The sequence below is a fragment of the Apteryx rowi genome, unplaced genomic scaffold (genome assembly GCF_003343035.1).
Source record: "Apteryx rowi isolate R43461 unplaced genomic scaffold, aptRow1 scaffold_403, whole genome shotgun sequence".
Taxonomy (NCBI): Eukaryota; Metazoa; Chordata; class Aves; order Apterygiformes; family Apterygidae; genus Apteryx; species Apteryx rowi.
In genome coordinates this window covers 489,916-508,541 of record NW_020450562.1, presented here as the reverse complement: position 1 = coordinate 508,541, position 18,626 = coordinate 489,916, and the positions used below count along the sequence as shown (strand labels likewise).

The window sequence follows — 18,626 nt, the reverse complement described above, 5'->3', positions numbered from 1 at the left end:
CCACGGCTGCTCACGGGCCGGGAAGGGGCTCGCGGGCGCGGCGGGGGGAGGGGAGGTGCTCCTCACCTTGAGCATCGCGGTAGCGGCGCGGGCTGGCAGTGGCGCCGGCCGCGTCGCTGCGCTGGTGACGTCGGCGAGCTCGCGCGCCGCTACGGAAACCGGTGGGGAGCAGAGGCGGGGCCTCGCACGCCTCAGGCGCGGCGCCTTACGCGGCCCCCGCGCGCGCCGTGCGTCTCGGTATCCCGGCAACGCGGCGGCGCGGGGCGGCTCCGCCATGTCGGCGGGCCGCAGGCCGGCGGCGGCGGTGGCGGCAGCGGCAGCGGCGACCATCCAGCGCGGCTGGCGGCGCTACGTGCAGATGCGGCTCTTCAGGCTGCTGACGCGGGCGATGCGCGCCGTGGTACGCCCCGGCGGCCGTTAGCGCCCCGGCCCCGCCGCCGCCGCTCCGCGCGGGAGGGGAACGCGCCCGTGTGCGGGGGGCGGGGAGAAGCGTCTTGTACTAGCTTGTGAAAAGTTTGGATRGAATAGTTGAAAGAGCGTTCACGATTCTTCTGTAACGTACGGATGTGGGACGTATAGCTGTCAGAGCGGCAAGAACTCAAGTTCGTATCTCAATCTGTTTCAGGAACATTGCATTACGCATGAAATTATGAGAAGGGTGAGCCCAACAGAAGCTGAACTGATAAAAGATCCTAGTATGAAGTGCAAAGTCAGGTTCAGGTAAAGTAGGCACAATCATGTATTTGTTCCCATCCAGCATACAATACAGTGTGATTGTAACTTAACAAAACAGTACTCTGCTTGCTTTTACTGTGTATGCTGTCAGGCAAAATTACACTTTGAACGATACTTCATTTTACATCTTTCTTTATGACAACATATTTTTGCAGAATGTATCTTCTGGACTAAAATTTCCCATGTAAGCTCCCAGCAGTTTTGAATATTTTTAGAAATTATGGTAAGGCTTTATGAGGACATTTTAAAGTTACTACAGCAAAGAAGGGAGAATTTGACTTCTGTTTGTCTTTACCAGGTTATTTTAGGAAATTTTGCTGGAGGAATTTAGGAATGATTTGGGAATAATTATGTAGTCAGGACTCATGATTTCTACATGTTGTAATATTACAAGTGAAACAAATAGATATGCATGTAAAAGGGGAACACATCAGGCACATTTTGAATTTTTAAATTTGGACTTATTTTGGACTTGGAACTTATTTTGAATTATTTCTTACCATACACTGGAAGAATTTTGGTAATAGAAAATATTCTAAATTTCAGTATGTACAAAGTAGAAACATCTCTTTAGAACTTATTTATTCATTAAAAAAATGGAAGTCTCAGACTTACATACACACTATTCTTTAGACATTCTGATCTGGCACTCTGGGCATAGCTCATGCAAGAAAATGAGAACCATGTGGTCCTGAATGGAGAACAACCTAAAAGAAGATGGTGTTGATGTTTCCAGAGGATTTACAATATTCTGTCTATGACTTCAGGCAAAGGAAAACCACTTTCAAAGGCAGCCAGGCTGCTCATAAGAGTTCATGACCTTTTCTCAGCTAATGGAATTTTACGGGCTACTGTGATCAGTTACTGGCCCCAGATTAAGGTGATGTGGGCTGCTCTGCTGCTATTCCCATAACCTCTTGCTGGACTTTAACTGAAACATTTACTTGTAAAAGTCAGTTGTGCCCAATATCTGAATTTTGCATTTCTTCATCAATATACAATCATAAGAATAAATCCTTTTGCCTGAACCCCATCCTTTAAATCATTACATTACATTAAAGTAGCCATACTTTACAGAAAAAAGTATTCTAGGGTTCTGATTTTTTAAAATATATGCCATTCCGTTCTGAAGACTTAAATTCCAGCCTTTCAATTTAACAGTGTATGAGTAGACTGATCCTATGCTTTGTATGGCAGGATTGCACATTTTTTAGTAATTCTGTGAGTTCCTTTAAATGAAAAGTTTTCAAGCTATCATACCAACTGTTCTGAAAATCAGTGAGAACCTTGTCATTCCTTTGAATTTGAGTGGACTTTCAGATACAGAGCTCTTATTACTTTAGATAAATGTCATTTGCTATTTGGAAAGTTCTGAGGTCTTAGGAACTCCCAGGATCAGTGAGATATGACAATGTGGTTTTAGTAACCATTTTTTAACCATTTTTACTTCAAGTCACAAAATATTATTCATCATTTTGCTGCATTCTTTCACCCAGATCAACTAATTGTGTGTTGTTGTTTTTTTAAGTACTGATTCCTCATTAATTTGGGAGTGATTTAAAAAGTATTTTCAACTACTCTTACTATTTAAACTACCTCCTACAAGAACTGTTTCTGGCTTGTGGGCTTATGTTTAGTGTGCCTTCCATAAAGCAAGCAGGGTTCAATGTGTTATCTTGCAGCCTCTATAAAAGATACTAGGATATTCAGAAATGTTTTAATCCTATTAGAATTTAGATGGGGGTAGAGTATAGAGATAAAAAAGATGGGTTTCCCTATCTTTCCATTTTCAGAATATTAAATTAAAAAATAAAACTACCCTTTTCTGCATATTTTAGCACTCCTTGGTTTTTGCAACCCAGGAATTGGGATCTCCAGTTCATTTGGAGCAAGTTAGAGTGGAGCAAGTTCTTTGCAGCTTGTATCAGAAATAATGAGTACTGAATTCCCTTCAGATAAGATAAAACAAGACAATAGTCTTTTCTAATTTAATTCATCGGAAATCTGTTCTCATATTGCAGTTAATTAACTGTGTTCTTTGTTTCTTCAGATTTGCTGGTCAGGAGTTTCCACCTTTCATTGTGTTTAAGATTTTTCGCCACACTCAAGGCAAAGGCAGCAAATACATTAGTGGAAAAAGAATAATAAGTCCATCAAATGAGGTGACTTACTTTGTGTTCATGTGTGGTCATTTTCTGATCAGTTAGTGGTATCTTGGTGCTTGTTATTTTTGACATTCTGTAAGATGTTTATCCTCTTACTCAGTCTTGGTCACATAACAATACATTTCAAATGCAAACAAGTAACTTGCTTCTGCTGAATGCTGTTAATTTTCAGTTAGCAAAGAAAAATTGTCTTCAAGCTTAAAGTTTATACACAAAGCTTTACACAAAGATATGTGAAAGCATTTGTCTGTATTCTTTGTGTAGATTGTTATGTATGGAAAAAGTACGTTCCATAGGCTGTGTCATACAGTTGCCCTTACAGTTCTGTTGTGAGGCAGTTCTGTCATCACTAGGCTCGAAGGGGTTATTCAGTCTTCCTAACTTTTGCCACCTAACATAGCTGCCTGATAGTTTAGGAACCTTTGTTGCCTAGGTATTGATTGAACGTAGACTCCACCAGAGGGAGTTAAGAGCGCTTGAATTAGGTTTCTGTTTTGAAATGCACTCATCTAGTCCTTTCTCCTATGACTCCAAGAGGAGCCATGGCTCCTAATTTAGCCACATAATTAAGTACATCAAGAAAGTAATGTCCAGGTCCAAAAATTATAGTAATTTAGAAGAGCTAATACTGCTTTTAGAATATGCATCCTCTTAAACCTAGAAAATTTTATCAAAAAGATTTTTATATAAAATTAAAGCATCTTGAAGAAGATATTAATTCGAACTTAACAGATACTTCATCTGTTAGGGTATCATGGAGAGACAGAGGAGGCACACACCCTCTTATATCATCTTAAACGTTATTTGTAATGATTAAGTTTTGTTGTGCCATCTTTAAGAAAATTCTTACGTTTCTTTCTTAGAGTCTCTTTATAGACCTGATGCAACCAGGTACAGCATGAAGAAATATTTTCCAGACCAATGAGAATGCCTCACCATCACATTGCAGAATTGGACAATGCTCTTCTAGTTTCTCAATGAGTTCTCTGTAAATTAGCAAAAGGTCCTTTTTATTTTTTGGTAGATTGGAGGATTGTCAAGAACAATTTGAGGTGAAGTGAGAAGATTTCAGGCTTGTGCCTGTCTTTTCTTTTTGAAGTTTTATTACATTTTTCTGCTGTATTTTACAGGCAGCAGCTGATGCTTGCAAGTTAATGGGATATCGGAAATATTATGAACAAATAGTACAAGATGAGCTTCAGTACCAAAAGCAAAGGATAACAGATGAAACAGATGTTGCTACAATGAAAGACTACATGCATGTAGGAAATGTTTCAGATATTTTATTACAGGTTTTGGTTATGAAGATTCCCTCTTTAGCAAGGAAGTTATGATTTTATCTAAAATGTAGATAAGTGACTTAAGGTAAAGAATGATAATGGGTCTCTTTCACCATAGTATTATACTTTGTGCAGTCATTTATATCCATGGAAAATAAGCGGTAAGAGTGTGGCAAACGTTTGCGGAAAAGTGATTTCATGGTATTTTACAGCAACTTTGTGAGAGCATAGAAAGTGACCGGGCCATTTGCAAGGCAGTCACATTTTTGATGTATTTTATTCATCCTCAAGGTGTTAGAGGCAGAAAATTTTCAAAGATAAAAGTGACATGAGAGTCAAAAAGAAAAGGGATGCCATTGAAGTAAACTAATGGGACTAGAATAGAGGAGAAAGATTTTTAACTCTTTTCTCTATTTAAGTTTGTTGCAAGAATAGTAAAGTCCAGTTGTTACTGCACATACAGTGGTATAAATGTTAAATATACATATTTTTGTAATCTTTTTAAATTCAATGATTACACAGCAATTATTCATACACTTACATAATGCAGATATAAATATCTACAGAACAGATACTGTTATTTATTAAAAAAATCTAAAGCAGACTATTTTATGAGCTCCACCATCTTGAATGCATTTTTTTCTTTAATGTGCACGTTCATCTTTAAGGTGATTGATATGTCTGATTAAAAAGAATGGGAAAATCTTCATAGAGAAGACCAGTACAAATATATTAGTTTTCATGTAGGTGTATTGTTCTTTGACAGTATATCAGTAATCTGGATGAAACCCCTGCATACTTTGGTGGCAGGAATAACTGCTGGAGAAGGTTGTCTCTGAAAAATTTCCCTAGGACAATGATAGTGTACGACATAATGGATTATGCACAGTCCAGAACATTGTCAGACAGACTTAAAAAGGAGCTGAAGTTCCTGCTGCTGCGGCCACAGAATAAAGAGCTTTGGCATGATCAACTCATGGCTGTTTCTCTTATTAGGTGAGAACCTGTACCAAGTTTCATTTTATTTTGCATGCCAGTATTTTTCACTTTACTTGGTAATTAGCATTTCTAAATACTTGTGAAAGAGATATTTCCTTTAGAAAACTGCAGTGCAGAGAAATTTGAAAATGTTGGTACATAAATGAAGTCAGTCCAGGCAAAAATACAATTTAAGAAACTTTATTCCTAATTCTTTGACTTAATTGTTACACTCTAATCTTTCATAATGTTGTATTAGATTGCTTTTTTACAGTTTTTTTTGTCAAGAAAAAACAGTCCTTTATTAGACAGTTATTTGCCACACCTGTGGGGGGGGGAAGATTTGTTGCATATTCCTGTTTAAATTTGAGTTTGTAACATCTACCCATTAAATATCAATGTAGTTACCTACTGACACTGATTATTGGAAAACTTTATAATTCTGAAAGGCCAGCTTATCTTGATGTTCTCTTTGATGATACATCTTTTTCCAAAACACGTTTTTCCATGCACCTTTTCTTAATTGAAAAGGAATATATAATACTATGATATGACACTATTTTTTATCAGCCTGTTTAGAACTCATTTTTAAAATCTTTATAAAGTAAACTGCTTTTCTGCTTCTTACTGCTTTTGTGTGTGTGTTTTAAGTTAAAGGAATGCTGTTTGGCAGATCTCTTTTTCTTTCAAGTTATTTTGAAAACTTGCAGTTAATAGAAAATATATGACTGCAAGGGCTCCAATAAACTGAACTTTCAGTTTCAAGCAGCTTCACCTAACATTGTGAACCTGGCTTCCTAAATATTTTCCACAAAGCACAGTAGGATGTGACATGTCAGGTATACAGCTTTTCTAGGTAGGTCTCCAAAGCACATAATCTATTTCTTACGTCACTGCCACTTTTAGCACGTATTTGTTAAACAGCTAGTTGAACTTTTATAGGGGTGTATGATTACAGATTTTATCCAGTGCCTTTATGAAGGGAGTGTAGTTAGTATTTTCATAAAAATCCTATTTCATTATTTTATTCATTCTCTAAGCTGGAAAAAATGGGTTAAGCAGATTTTTGTATTTAATGATACTGTTTTGTTTGGAGTGAAGCTTACCTCATGCTTTTGCTTTTCAACTTACCGTGTATATTTTTAAAGTACTTTGCATTTAATACTTGTCAGAGGTGCTGTTTTGGCAGCTACAAGGTCTGAACTCATATATTCAATAAGCAAATCATATGTTAAGAACAGGCAGATGCCACTGCAGATTTCTTTGTGCTTTCCCACTGACTTACCTTTAATTACATCAAAGGGATTACTGCATTCATCTCTTAGGTGATTCAATACTTGAATTTCTGTGTGCTGTCATCAGCTTTGTCACATTCTGACAGCATCCAAAATATACTCAGTGCTTTCTAAATAAGGATGCTATATTCTAAGACAGGTGACAGGTAGAAGAGAGAAACCTATTGTGCAAAAAGCAGTTTAATCCAACTGAATACAGTTTCTGTTTTGATATTACCATAGTTAAGCAACCTAACTTTCCTTCATAATTCAAGTCTCTGACTTACCGTAGTAATCAATAACTTTAGTTCCAGCATTTTTGAATTACCTCCTTCTAGGCTCTTCCTTCAGCCTAAATGAATAGCTCTTCTATTAACATGTTGCTGATGCTACCAACAGAGATGACACTGAATGCAACGTGTACCAAACATCTTGCAGTGCACAGGTTGTATACTACTAAAAGCAGTGAGAACATATAAACTAACAAACATCTTTCTGACACCCTTAAGCACCAATCACAACAATTTCAACTCCTTTCAAAGTTTAAACACATCTCAGATTTCAGCTGAGCTGAATAAATTTTGGACATTAACTGAGGCTAAAAGGTGAAAAGACTTGTATCTGTTGACAGACTTTTTAAATATTTAACACATCAAAAATTTTAACTTAATAAATAAATCACTTCCACAGTAATCCTTAATTTCTTAGCAAGGGGATGTGGATATCTTACCTCATTTGCATATAAATATATTGACATCAGTATCTACATAAGCTTGTATATTAATTGTAGTATCTTATTTACCTGAATGACGGCTTCTGGCCTACCTAATTTTCATAAAAGGCATGCTTTCTTTTCTTTATTGTGCCACCTCTTTAATAATTAACAAAGTGAGCTAAGTATGTTGCTATTACTTATAACTCTTTTTTTTTTTACTGTGATCAGTTTTGAAGGGTTATATATTTTTTTCCCACCAAGGCACATGCATATAGAAATATCTCATGAATGAAAAGTAGTATGTATTATGATTACTATATATACATATACTGTTTTACAATTAGTACATTATATTACTAAACGTGTTTTAAGTGCCTTCTGCTCCCTTAATTTTTGCTGTAAGAGAATTGAATTTTTATGTTTGCAAAAGAATCCACACACACTGCTAAGAGTGAGAGGAGTTACAGTGAAGTCCATGGGACTTCCCATTCATGCACACAGAGAAAACTTCTGGAGAATATAACATATCACTATATGCTGTGCTACGTCTTTTACGATACAAGCTAGCTGTTCCTTGAGAAATGGGGAAGGATTTGCATACCTGAACAGTGAAGCCTATACTTACATTATTAGTGAAACCTTGGTTTGAGTCCTGACTTGCTTCCCTGCTAAGCCTCTACTCTGGGACTTGAAACCTTAGAGGATCCCAGGGATCAGAAGAGAAGCAGGCCATTCTGTAGAGGTTTGTTGGGCAGCTTAAGAAAGAAGGGTGTCAGAACTGAGTAGCACATTAAGAACAGTCTAAATTTCTTCCCTGCTMATGTCACTACCACCATCATTTGATGTAACAGGAAAAGAGGATGAGGAAAAAATTTATTATTCTCTCCCTTTCGAGAAGATAAGATTTGGTTTTATGGCTTTCTTTGTTCAGTCTAGAGCAACATGCTTTCTGAGAGAAGCTACTGAGCTGTTTTTTTAAATACTCTTCTTTTCTAGGTCTTCATTTCCATGTAATTCATCAGTCACCTCTTTGTTTTGCTCTGACCGACCCACTACAGTGTCCATGCAGTCAACACGTTGCTCTTCTCAAGCTCGACAAAAGATAGCAAAAATGAAGAGGGCCTATTTGTGTGAGAAAGAAAGAGAGGTATGATGCAAAATTAGATGCATGCTGTGTTTTTCAGGACAGAATCCAGTATTTCTTTGGAGAGTATTCTTTAGCCAGGAAGTCCCTCTATATTTCCTTACACTTCGGTAGCATGACAAGTGGCATTTGTTCAGGCTATTTTTGCACGTCTCCATTGATTTTGGAGTAGGGCGGTTTTGGKTTTTTTTTAATTAAAAAAACCCAACAACTTTCCTTCGCATTCATCAAAACCCACCACATCTAGTACCTTCAGAATACTGCATCCATTCTGGGTGTATTTACCACCGAAGACTAACACCTGACCTTACATATGTTTAACCCTGAAATGCATTTATGGAACTGTAAAACAAACTTTGCAAGGCTCTTTCACAAGCACTTATGAAAATTGCCATCTAGAAATTTTCCCTTAGCTTTTTCTCTAGACTGTTCATTGGCACCCTTCTATCTTCAGCATATGTTATCACCAGCTACTTATTGTAACGTGAAATCATTCATATGTTTTCTTCCCACCACACCCTGTGGAGAAGGGCTAAGGCCAGCTTAGTTGTAGGAACTAAGGGGGCATATGGTAATGGTGTACAGACTGACACCATCTGTACTTATAACTATTTCTCTCTAGTGCAGCATGTAAAACTACCTTTTCAGCTAGTCAACTGCACAAGTCTTGTACAAGCTAGTCCTGGCACAGGTAAAAGATTCATGTTTTATTTTGCTTTGGCATTTGTATAAATGAGAAGAATGGCACATTTCAAGTGCAATTTTATTTGGTTTGTCTCCATTTACAAAGTTATATCACACAATTTTTAATAGGTCCCTATTCCTGTAGTTTTATAACTATGCATGCTATTATACAGGCACAGAAACTGGATATTAAAAACAGGAGCGACTTCACTGAACATCAAGAAGCTACAATTTCACAAGTTGAAAAGCCTGAGGATCAATCTATTCTTACAGATGAAGAATGGGAACATGAAGCAGCTAAATTGTATGCTTGGTCCCAGGCACTACCTCTTGAGGATGTTGGATGATTTTCATCCATAGCTAATGTATAAATCTTCAAAAGTTATGGCACTGGAAAATGACTAAACTTTTTAGTCATTTGAATGCTTTTGGTCCTGCTTTGAACAGACTGCAAATATAAAAGCATGGCTTCCTACACCTATTTAACTAACAAGTTTAGCAAAATATATATTCATTGTAATTGTTTTTCACTGTGGAAAACTAAAATAAAAACAACTCTGCACTGCAAAGCTAGGACAAAACTAAAACTGAGCGTGTGTGGTAATTTTTTAAGGTTCAGAACTTCTGTGAAGTAGGGCTAGTTTATTATTTGGGCATTAGAAAGCTTGTACTATTTCTTTGGTTACAATGTTTAGTTTATTTAACTTATGTAGAGTTCAGCCTTACTCCCCTTGCTTTCAAAGAACGGTACTGAGTCAAAATCCAGCTCTCAGAAGTCAGCTAAAAATTTCCTCTAAGGTTGTTGATAATTTGATCAGCTCCAAATCTTAAGATGATGGGGGGGGTGTTTCTAATTAAAAGCTATAGTTCRGTTAATTATCAGCATCTGATTTTTCTAACGGCATATTTCCTTTCAGTGTTCTGAATAATCTGTCAGAAGAAACAGTGAGTGAAGGAAAAATATTACTTGATAGTAAGAAACACTTTCAGATTGCAATAAATGAACTCTAAAAATCAGGAAAAAGGTTTTGTACTCTAAAATGTCTTTTGAAACTTGACAAATTTTTAACATTCTGGGTTTCATTTTAATACTAACAACTGCCATCAGAAGTTAAAGTTAGTTCTTGGTATCAAATTGCCATCAATGTTAGGAAAAAAAAAATCTGAGAACAACCTGTAAGAGCCAGAGGAAGGACCAAGAACAGCTGTTAAATGAGACAAATCCCATGGAACATCCACAGCCAACCACGGATTACAAGTGATTAGGACTCCATCCTAGAAATAAATTAGCCAACAGAACTTTGAGTGGTGCAAGAAAATAGCAAAACAATTTCCTGTTTTCCAGGAGTGAAAATGAAGGCTATCACTACACCAATAGAGCAGTAAGTGCTTATGCTGTGCATTATGCTGGCATCAGGGTCTCTGTCATGGGCACGATTCCATACATTTTGTATGGCTTCTGAAATCTGGAAAGAGAAGCAGAGAAGAGGAATATACTGACCACCTTTATTTTTTTCCCCTGAGATTAAGGAAGTTAAAGAAAAAAGCAGCACATGGGGAAAATATTTGGTTTCAATTAGCATTATTCAATTCTTTTGACAAAGAAGAGAGAGTAAAGTCTGACAGTCTCCTCAGTAGTACTCAAATATATAAAACAGACCCATAACACACAACTGAATGTTTTATCTCCAAGCATAAAGGGCTACACAAGGGACTTTTTACAGTGTCTGCATGCCAATACTAGGACCTAGGGTAATGAACCACAGGAGATAAAGATTCTCGCACAGAAGAAGAATTATGTGGTTGGTTTAACTCCAATTTGTGAGATGAACCATATGACAAAAAAAAGTAAATGAAACAGGCTTAGAACATGCCTGAGGACATACTGAAAATGGGTGTGGGAAAGGAAGCTGCCAGTAAGAGAACATTATCTATCTGGTAAAACTGAATAATGTAATAAGAGTATATTGAATATAAAATTGAATAATGTAATAACTAATAGAACCATGTATCTCATTAGAAAAATAATTTATTCAGCAACATTTATCCATAAAATGTATGAGAACTGTTACAAAGGGTGACTTCATCATAAAACATATTTGACAGACATATATATGGCAAAACAATACTTTCTTAGTTTCTAAAATGCTATATAGGATTAATCTAGAAGGCTGGGCACTCAACATGAGATGTTTAATGCTAGCATTCATTCCAGTGGATAGAAGACTGAAGAGTTGCTGGATACTTAAACACAGATCATGATGTCATATATTTTTAACTGTAAGCATTGCTTAAAGCATCTGTCAGTGTAACTAACACATCAAATGTAAGTGGAAAGTGTTACAGTAAGAAGTTAAAGCTATCTTTACACATATTCCCTACCCTCTCCCTTGAGGGGGGCAAAATTTTACACATGCCAAAAAAGTAAACTACTCTGATTAAAAGATGATGTTGAAAAATCAGTAAGACTTAATAGGCCAGAGTGGGGGGGAGAGGGGAGACATCTGTCAACAAGGACATTAAAAACTCAAAATATACCCAATTAATAAAGAATCTGAAATACTGAAAGCAAGAGTTTTCTGTTCCATGTTATGGAGTTGATGGAATAGGAAAAAAAATATATCTGTAACAAAGGAGGAACTTTGTTAAAATTAAGATCTCAAGTCAGCAAAGGTAGCTAACATATCAAAGAATCTGGAAGGAATTAGCTGAAAAAACCCTTTGCCAAAATAACATTAATTTAGCATCACACACACACAAACCAAGTGATCACAAATAACTGAACTACTGCCAAAAATAAGGGCAGATATTCCCAAAAAGAGAAGAATATGACACAAGCAACTATGAACCAGTTAATCTGAAAGCTCTCCTTAGTGAAATAACGGAACCATTATTTGGGACTCCCAATCAGCTGTGAAGGTGCTAAGAAATAAGTAATGTCAGCCAGCATAACGTCATGGAAGAAGGGTATTGTCAAAAGTATGACCTGTCTCACAGAGAACGGAAACTAAAAAGGTGAATAAAAACAATTGCCAATAACAAATTTACAATGTGAAAAGATTGCTGTCATCTTCTATTCCACCGTATCAGAGTCTAATCCATTTGGTCTCCCTTTGAACTGAAAATGGGGACACATGACAATCAATCAAAGAGGCTCTTTCTCCAGTGATGCATTCCACTGGGATCGATACAAATGCATCTGCAGTACCTTTCATTAAATCGATATATATTGTAGGATGAAGTCAAGTTACCGAAGAGGGAGGAAAAAAAAGTAGTGACTTCATACAAATATACTTTTAAGTCATTTTCAATATTAAAATAAAAATCAATAGCTATTTTAAAACCCAACATTAAAAAAGATGAAACAATCACAGTTGTTCTCAAACATTCCTGATAGCAGGTTTTTATACAAGAGATTTTGATTTGACAGTGAGAGGTTGCTGAAAAATAGATAGTGGCAGACAAAAGGAAAAAATGTAAGAAGAGACTGACAAGGAAGGTTTTCATCAGATTGCTTAAGAAAATAAGTAAAGATCACAACCTCCTGTTCTATGTTTTTCTCCTCTTCTTGTCCTAATCTGAGATAATAATCCTAAAATGCCTACTGATTCTTGTTACAGAAAAGTTAAAGCAGTATGGCTTAGATGTCTGACACTTTGAGGTCCAAGTGTGTAATAAACATTTGTTGTCTCAGAGCCCCCAGTTCAATGATGTTTCACAGCTATGAGCAGACTCTTGTGAGCTCTGACTAGCAAAGGCCGGCATCAATTTTTAGTTTTATCATTTAAATTTATGTCTTGATGCTGATTTACAAATTTAACTATGAAGTCAACTCAAAACATTATTTCAAGCTTGAAATRCAGAGTAGACACATGAATGTACCAGAGCAATTAAAACAAGGAAGATTATAAAATACAGCTAAAGATAAAAGCTTGATGCTATAGAAGGACTTCCAACATTTCTTGTTGGGATAACTTTAATACTGCATTATGTGATAATGATACACATACCATTAACAGAGCATTATGAATTATACTTAACATTTTTGATTATTTCCTTAACCAGCTGAACTTTTAAGTCCTGCAGAAAGTTATCCAGGTACACTGCCCTTAAGTATTACACAGTTTACACAAGAATGTTTAAAGACTAAAAATATTTTATTTACACTTTTCTTTATACACACTTTATACATTTTTTTCAGTTTAAAAATGGAACAGAGCACATATGCAAGTCTGAACATACTGTATCCACAGCAAGGGAAAATTACCTTCTGCCAAAAAATGACAAGAAAAAATGCTTTTAAAAACAGTTAAAGCGAGGCAATTCTTAAATTATTAGAAGAATTTTATAGCAGCCCTGGGGTAGTCACTAGAGTGTTAATCCAAAATGTACATATGAGGTCATATATATATATAATTCTAATTTTAAATAGGAAAAGTCTTTCCAATTGCTAGACACAAACACAACAGTCGGAAAAGTTGTTTTCATGTTAACTTATCAAATACATTCTTTTCAACACAATCTGATATCATACACTGGAAAGCAATGGGAGACTATAGTGGAATTGCATTCTTCGGCATACAATAATATATTTTTAAAAGATCTACAAAAATAACAATATATAGGGGGAAAGTATTTAAAATAAAAACAGAACTCGCTCTTCCCTCCACCTGTTCCCATAACTGACATAAGTTATATGGGTTTCACTGAGGTAAGAAAAGCCCCCTAAGTACAGCTACCTTTGCAGTCCTACGCAACATTGTATTTTCTAGAATTACACAGCAATGTTTTCTACTAGAGCCATAAATAAAAACTATCACCTGCAACTAGAAAGTGGTTTTCCCCTAGGTACGAGTTTAATATTAATCCAAAGGTATTTGAAATTGATTCTTGAAAGTTATTTTAAAAGACTATATAAGCACAAATTGAAATTTGGGAAGTGAAAAACTTAGTAAATGGAAATCCAGGAAAGCTGTGCTCAGAAGTCAGTTTTCCTGCCACCTGCTAGCATGACTGTATTTTTATGAAGATTACCCACAAAAATGGAAATTCTCTAAGTTACTTACCAACTCTCAGAAATAGAATACAGGTGCAAAAATAGTCATTAGTATTTATTTTAAGCACCTTTATATTGTTTTAAAAACATTAAAACCTCAAAATGTTAGCTACAGGACACTGGCAAGCTTTGTTTTAAATGAATTACACTTGCTTTCCAGTTATGTTCTTTCCCACACTCCTTCAGTGAGCACTGCCACATGCCATGGAACATACTTATCCAAGTAATTTCAATGTTTTGTTAAATGAAGGAGAGCAGCATGGATGTTTTCTTTGATGCCCCAGCCCTGTAAACACTTAAGGACAGGTTTAATAACATTTGTGTTTTTTTGTTCTCTTCTATGTACCTTATAGTTTTCCATTTCCTTTACAGTCCTTTATTGGACTCTTCACATATGTGAAGTACATACTTGAAGTGTTAGGAGAATCAGGGGCCCAGTTCATTACTTTCACTTTGTAAGGAACACTATTTCTTTAAAAGGCAAAACATCTCCACAAATGTGATTATTTCCACCTGTAAAAAACACTTTGTCATGTATAAAACAGACACCAGTTTAAAGTTTTTTATTTTTAAAAAGAGCCATTAGCATCTCCCTATAATGCTTAGCCACATTTTGCAAAAGAAAGGACATAATGAGTTAAATAATGTGTTTCTTTTTAAACCTACTTTAATTTGCACATGCTGAATTTCATCCTTTGCTTCCTGAGTGTCAGGTGAAGCTTCATCCCTGATGCAAATATATACTACAATATCAGCAGGAAAAAGGCAGCATTTGTATTTTTAAGGCAGGAGGTCCTTAAGAAAAAATAGCTGCAGATCTCAGAGGCTAGAGAAATGCTGAAGTTCCAAAACCTTAGAACCGGTTAGAACAGGACTGCTATCACACTGCAGAAAGTAGGGCATCCAGATTTTTCAAAAGACAACGGCAGGCTGCCAGCTACCCGATATGCGGCCACTAGCCCCTCTTGCTAGCAATGCTTTCCGAAATAGCAGATCCTTTGCAAAATTAAGTACCACCTTCCTTCAGCTAAATCGATGGGGATCAGATTTTCAAAAGTTTTTTTTGCCACCTAATACCTCCCACTATGAAACTACTGCCAAGACTGTAGGGGAAAAAAAGGGATATTTTTCTTTATGTAGCACTTAAAAAAAAAATCTGGCCCATGAAAACAGATACAGCAGCATGCTGAATGGGAACTGGCAGTGTTCAAGCTCCTTACAGAAGCACTATACTTTTTGTCCATTCTGATTCATATGAAAATAGATTTCCCTCCTGGAATTAGTTGCAAGAATTAGACATGAACCTGATAAATTTTACTATAAATGTGAAAAAAATACAGCTCAAGCTGTAACTCAATATGTCCATCCTTTTAAGGAAAGGCAAGTACACTTACTGTTTAAAAGCAGCTCACATGTTAAGTTTTAAATAAGTATGTGAGATTAGACTTTCTGATACTACATAAAGGGTGGGTGGGAACAGAAGAAGAAAAAAATCCCCTCAAATTTATTAATCACAGATTATGACTTACCTATTCCCTGATGAATGAGACACATTTGGATGTTTTTAAAACTCATCCTATTTTAATCTAATCACCGTGTTTAAAATTTGATAGCAATAGGGAGTTCTTATTCGCCAACCTTGTTTTGTTTTTATTTAAACACTAAATTGTTTGGAGCTAGGCACTGAAAGCAAATGCAAACAGAACCTTTCAAGAAAAAGCAAATATCCCTCTTGGATACAATGCAACAAAAATAAGCATCTCAAAAGTTCCACGGCAATGGAAAAGAGAACGTAAGCTAATTTTGTATTTGACGTTTGAAACAATAAGAGCATGGTAGAAACGTAAATTAACAAAGCACTCTCATATACCCCCCCACGTTCTAAACCCAAGCAAATTCCAATCATTCCTACTGCTCAGAAGGTTACAGCCAGCTTTTCAGCAGAGATGCAACCTCAGGGAAGCTGAAACCAACCATTCAAGTTAGAATTTCACAGAAAAATTACTATTACAATCCAGAATAAGATCATACAGAACTGGGTGCCTGAAGTTAAATATGAGCTTAAAAGCAGAGCACTTAAAAATGACCTGGCTTCTTCATTTTCCAAGCGTCAGTACTCACCAAYGACTTAACCGGCAGATGCTTAGCACTCAGAACTGCAGAAGGTGCTTAAATACAGAGCCAGAAACACAGCTTAGACACCCCCGTCCTTAACATTACTTTTAATAAAGTCTTGGTCATCTCTCTTTACACCTGAATCATGGAAGACCGTATTTCTAGAATCACATCCTTTGCCCACATTGTCTTTAGATGAAAATGGTGAAGTACTCCCTACTATTCATAACAGACCCATGAAAGCCTACTTAGGCAGGATTAGCCTTTGCTGCCCCATAAGCTTATTAAGAAATAGATTAGTCACAAAAGAGATAACAGTAAAAACARTTTCTTTTTCCCCTTGTGCCCCAATTTTCCATGAGATACGTACAGTAAGAACCTCTTCATCTGCACATAGCCAGCACCAGCTGAAGCCAGTTAATCTCTGCACCTATGCAGGTTAACATATACACAAGCCTCATAGTGAAACTGAGGTCTTAGTGTAAGCCAAGAAGACTGTAGGTTAAGTTATTCAAAATGTAAATTAAATTTCTTATTCAGTAAACTGAATGTTGCTAAACAAAGACTTAAATTTAACCGCAAGGCTTGGTCTGCATCAGAAGGCTGAATATCAATATTTGGTCCAGTCACTACTGGCATAGATAACTTACCGCTACAGCTATGCTGGTATATACTCTCTCTTTGTTAAAACTTTCAGAAAGAAAATATCAATCTTTACTAATGAAAAAAGGATTCTGCTAATCTGCCATATCCGCAGGTCTCAACCTGAAACATAATTACTACAAAGATACCATTAAATACAAGTATAAGGAGTTTAACACATTGTTTTAACTTCTATTGATTATTTCAAATTTAGTTTAGGCAAGTAGATATTTTTAATATAGCAAATTTGGGATGATTTTGGTCCCTGTATAAGTGCATTCTTTTGAACTCCCTGAGTACTATACATTCCTTTCCTACAGTGACTTTTGACTAGAAGATGCTGAATAAAGTGGATTTGCATTGCTGCATATAAAGTCTATTGATTAAAGTAAAACACAGTAGCATAAGATTTTACAAAATACACAGGTGCCTATTTCAGCATTTTGCCCCTACACATCTAAATTAAGTGTGAACCTTCAACTTCCCCGCACCTCTCCTTTAGATTCTAGAAGTGGCTAATTTCACATCATTAAAGAAAATTAGAATGTGAATCATTACTTTTATCATTATTTGTATCTTGGCAGATATTCTTACTAATCTACTGCCAAGAAAATCTGCAAGTTAACACAGTGCAGTTATTAAAAGCCCTTTTGGACAACACATCTCAATTCAGGGACTCTGAGAGCAGTAGCTACAGTTGTGTAGGTTTTTTTGGTAAAAGAAACATAAATGGTACTAACCATCAACCACCTAACCCCACATTTTCAAAACACAGTAGTTCACAACAGTTGGTAATTAAAAAAAATAATTATACCACTTCAATACAAGTACAAGCAAAGTCTCTGCTGAGACTAAATTATAGTCTATCCAGTGTTAAAAATAACTGTGGGTCAAAGCAGTGTTCAGCATTTGCTTATTGACATTTTCAAATTTCATTAAAAAAAATAAAGAAAGGGCAGCACATTCAGAAGTAAAACAAACTCAGGTAAGATGTATTTACTTTTTAAAAATTATATATAAAATAACAAATTATTAACAGTTCATTATGTAGCATCAATCTAGAGTTCAAAGTTACTGAATCAATCAGTATATGCTAAAGATAAGATACTTTAGATACTTTGATACCAAACGAGGCCTCCAGTTACTTAAGAATTTTTTAATTATTTAGCTCATTAAAGGATAATACCATACCTAAAATTCAACAGATATGGCTGAATCTGTGCACTAGTTAAAATATAATATCCTAAATGCACATAAAAAGATGCATTTATATATAGATTTTACAGTGTATGCATGTGTGTGCATATATTTTACCACCAACAAACACAATGCAGATAATAGAAGGCAGCATAGAAATAGTGTTTTGAATATAAAAATGTTTCATTTTCCATTTAGTAGAAAACGTATAATCTTCATTTTGGCAGACTTACTGGTACTACTATACAAAAACAGGAAAAAAGTCATGCAAAGGGGTTAAGATTATTCTTAAATGTATTTAAGGGAAAACAAAAATACCTAGCAGAATTGAGAATACTTAGCAATTAATGAGAAAAGTATCCAAAGACAACATAAAATACAGTTTAGTTTTGTTCTTTTAAGTCTGGTTGTACCCTAGTACAGCTGATGAGTTCTATTTTCTTTTTTTTCCAATTGAGCATCAAAATAAAGTCCTTCTTCTCTTCCTTCCACAGATATTTTGTTAAACTCAATTGATTTCAGAAGCATAGTGGTGTAAAGGCCAGTGAAAAGAGAAAAGAGAGAAAAGAGAAAAGAGAGAAAAGAGAAAAGAGAGAAAAGAGAAAAGAGAGAAAAGAGAAAAGAGAGAAAAGAGAAAAGAG

At 35.8% G+C, this 18,626-nt stretch overlaps 2 protein-coding genes across 10 annotated transcripts in view; one reads left to right on the top strand and one right to left on the bottom strand.

Annotated features, from left to right (window-relative positions):
- Nucleotides 1-166, bottom strand: part of APOO (apolipoprotein O) — a 55,224-nt gene extending 55,058 nt beyond the window's left edge. For 5 of the 8 annotated variants that reach the window (XR_003255140.1, XM_026075426.1, XM_026075427.1 and 2 more), the window contains exon 1: nt 67-147. Coding sequence is in view for 7 of the 8 variants with exons in the window: in XM_026075426.1 (XP_025931211.1) it covers nt 67-75 (9 nt within the window). In the remaining variant the exon portion in view is untranslated. Of the gene's footprint in view, nt 1-66 lie in introns of all 8 variants that reach the window. The other 3 variants (XM_026075432.1, XM_026075431.1, XM_026075425.1) reach the window with 3 other exon arrangements.
- The window catches only part of CUNHXorf58 (chromosome unknown CXorf58 homolog), a 19,725-nt gene extending 5,033 nt beyond the window's left edge, over nt 1-14,692 (top strand). The window contains exons 1-7 of one of the 2 annotated variants that reach the window (XM_026075423.1): nt 327-400; nt 626-720; nt 2,786-2,897; nt 4,031-4,162; nt 4,947-5,176; nt 8,144-8,294; nt 9,149-14,692. In XM_026075423.1, coding sequence (XP_025931208.1) covers nt 359-400; nt 626-720; nt 2,786-2,897; nt 4,031-4,162; nt 4,947-5,176; nt 8,144-8,294; nt 9,149-9,322 — 936 coding nt within the window. In that variant the 5' untranslated portion in view covers nt 327-358 and the 3' untranslated portion in view covers nt 9,323-14,692. Of the gene's footprint in view, nt 1-326; nt 401-625; nt 721-2,785; nt 2,898-4,030; nt 4,163-4,946; nt 5,177-8,143; nt 8,295-9,148 lie in introns of those variants that run through there. The other variant, XM_026075424.1, reaches the window with a different exon arrangement.
- Nucleotides 14,693-18,626: the final 3,934 nt, after the last annotated feature.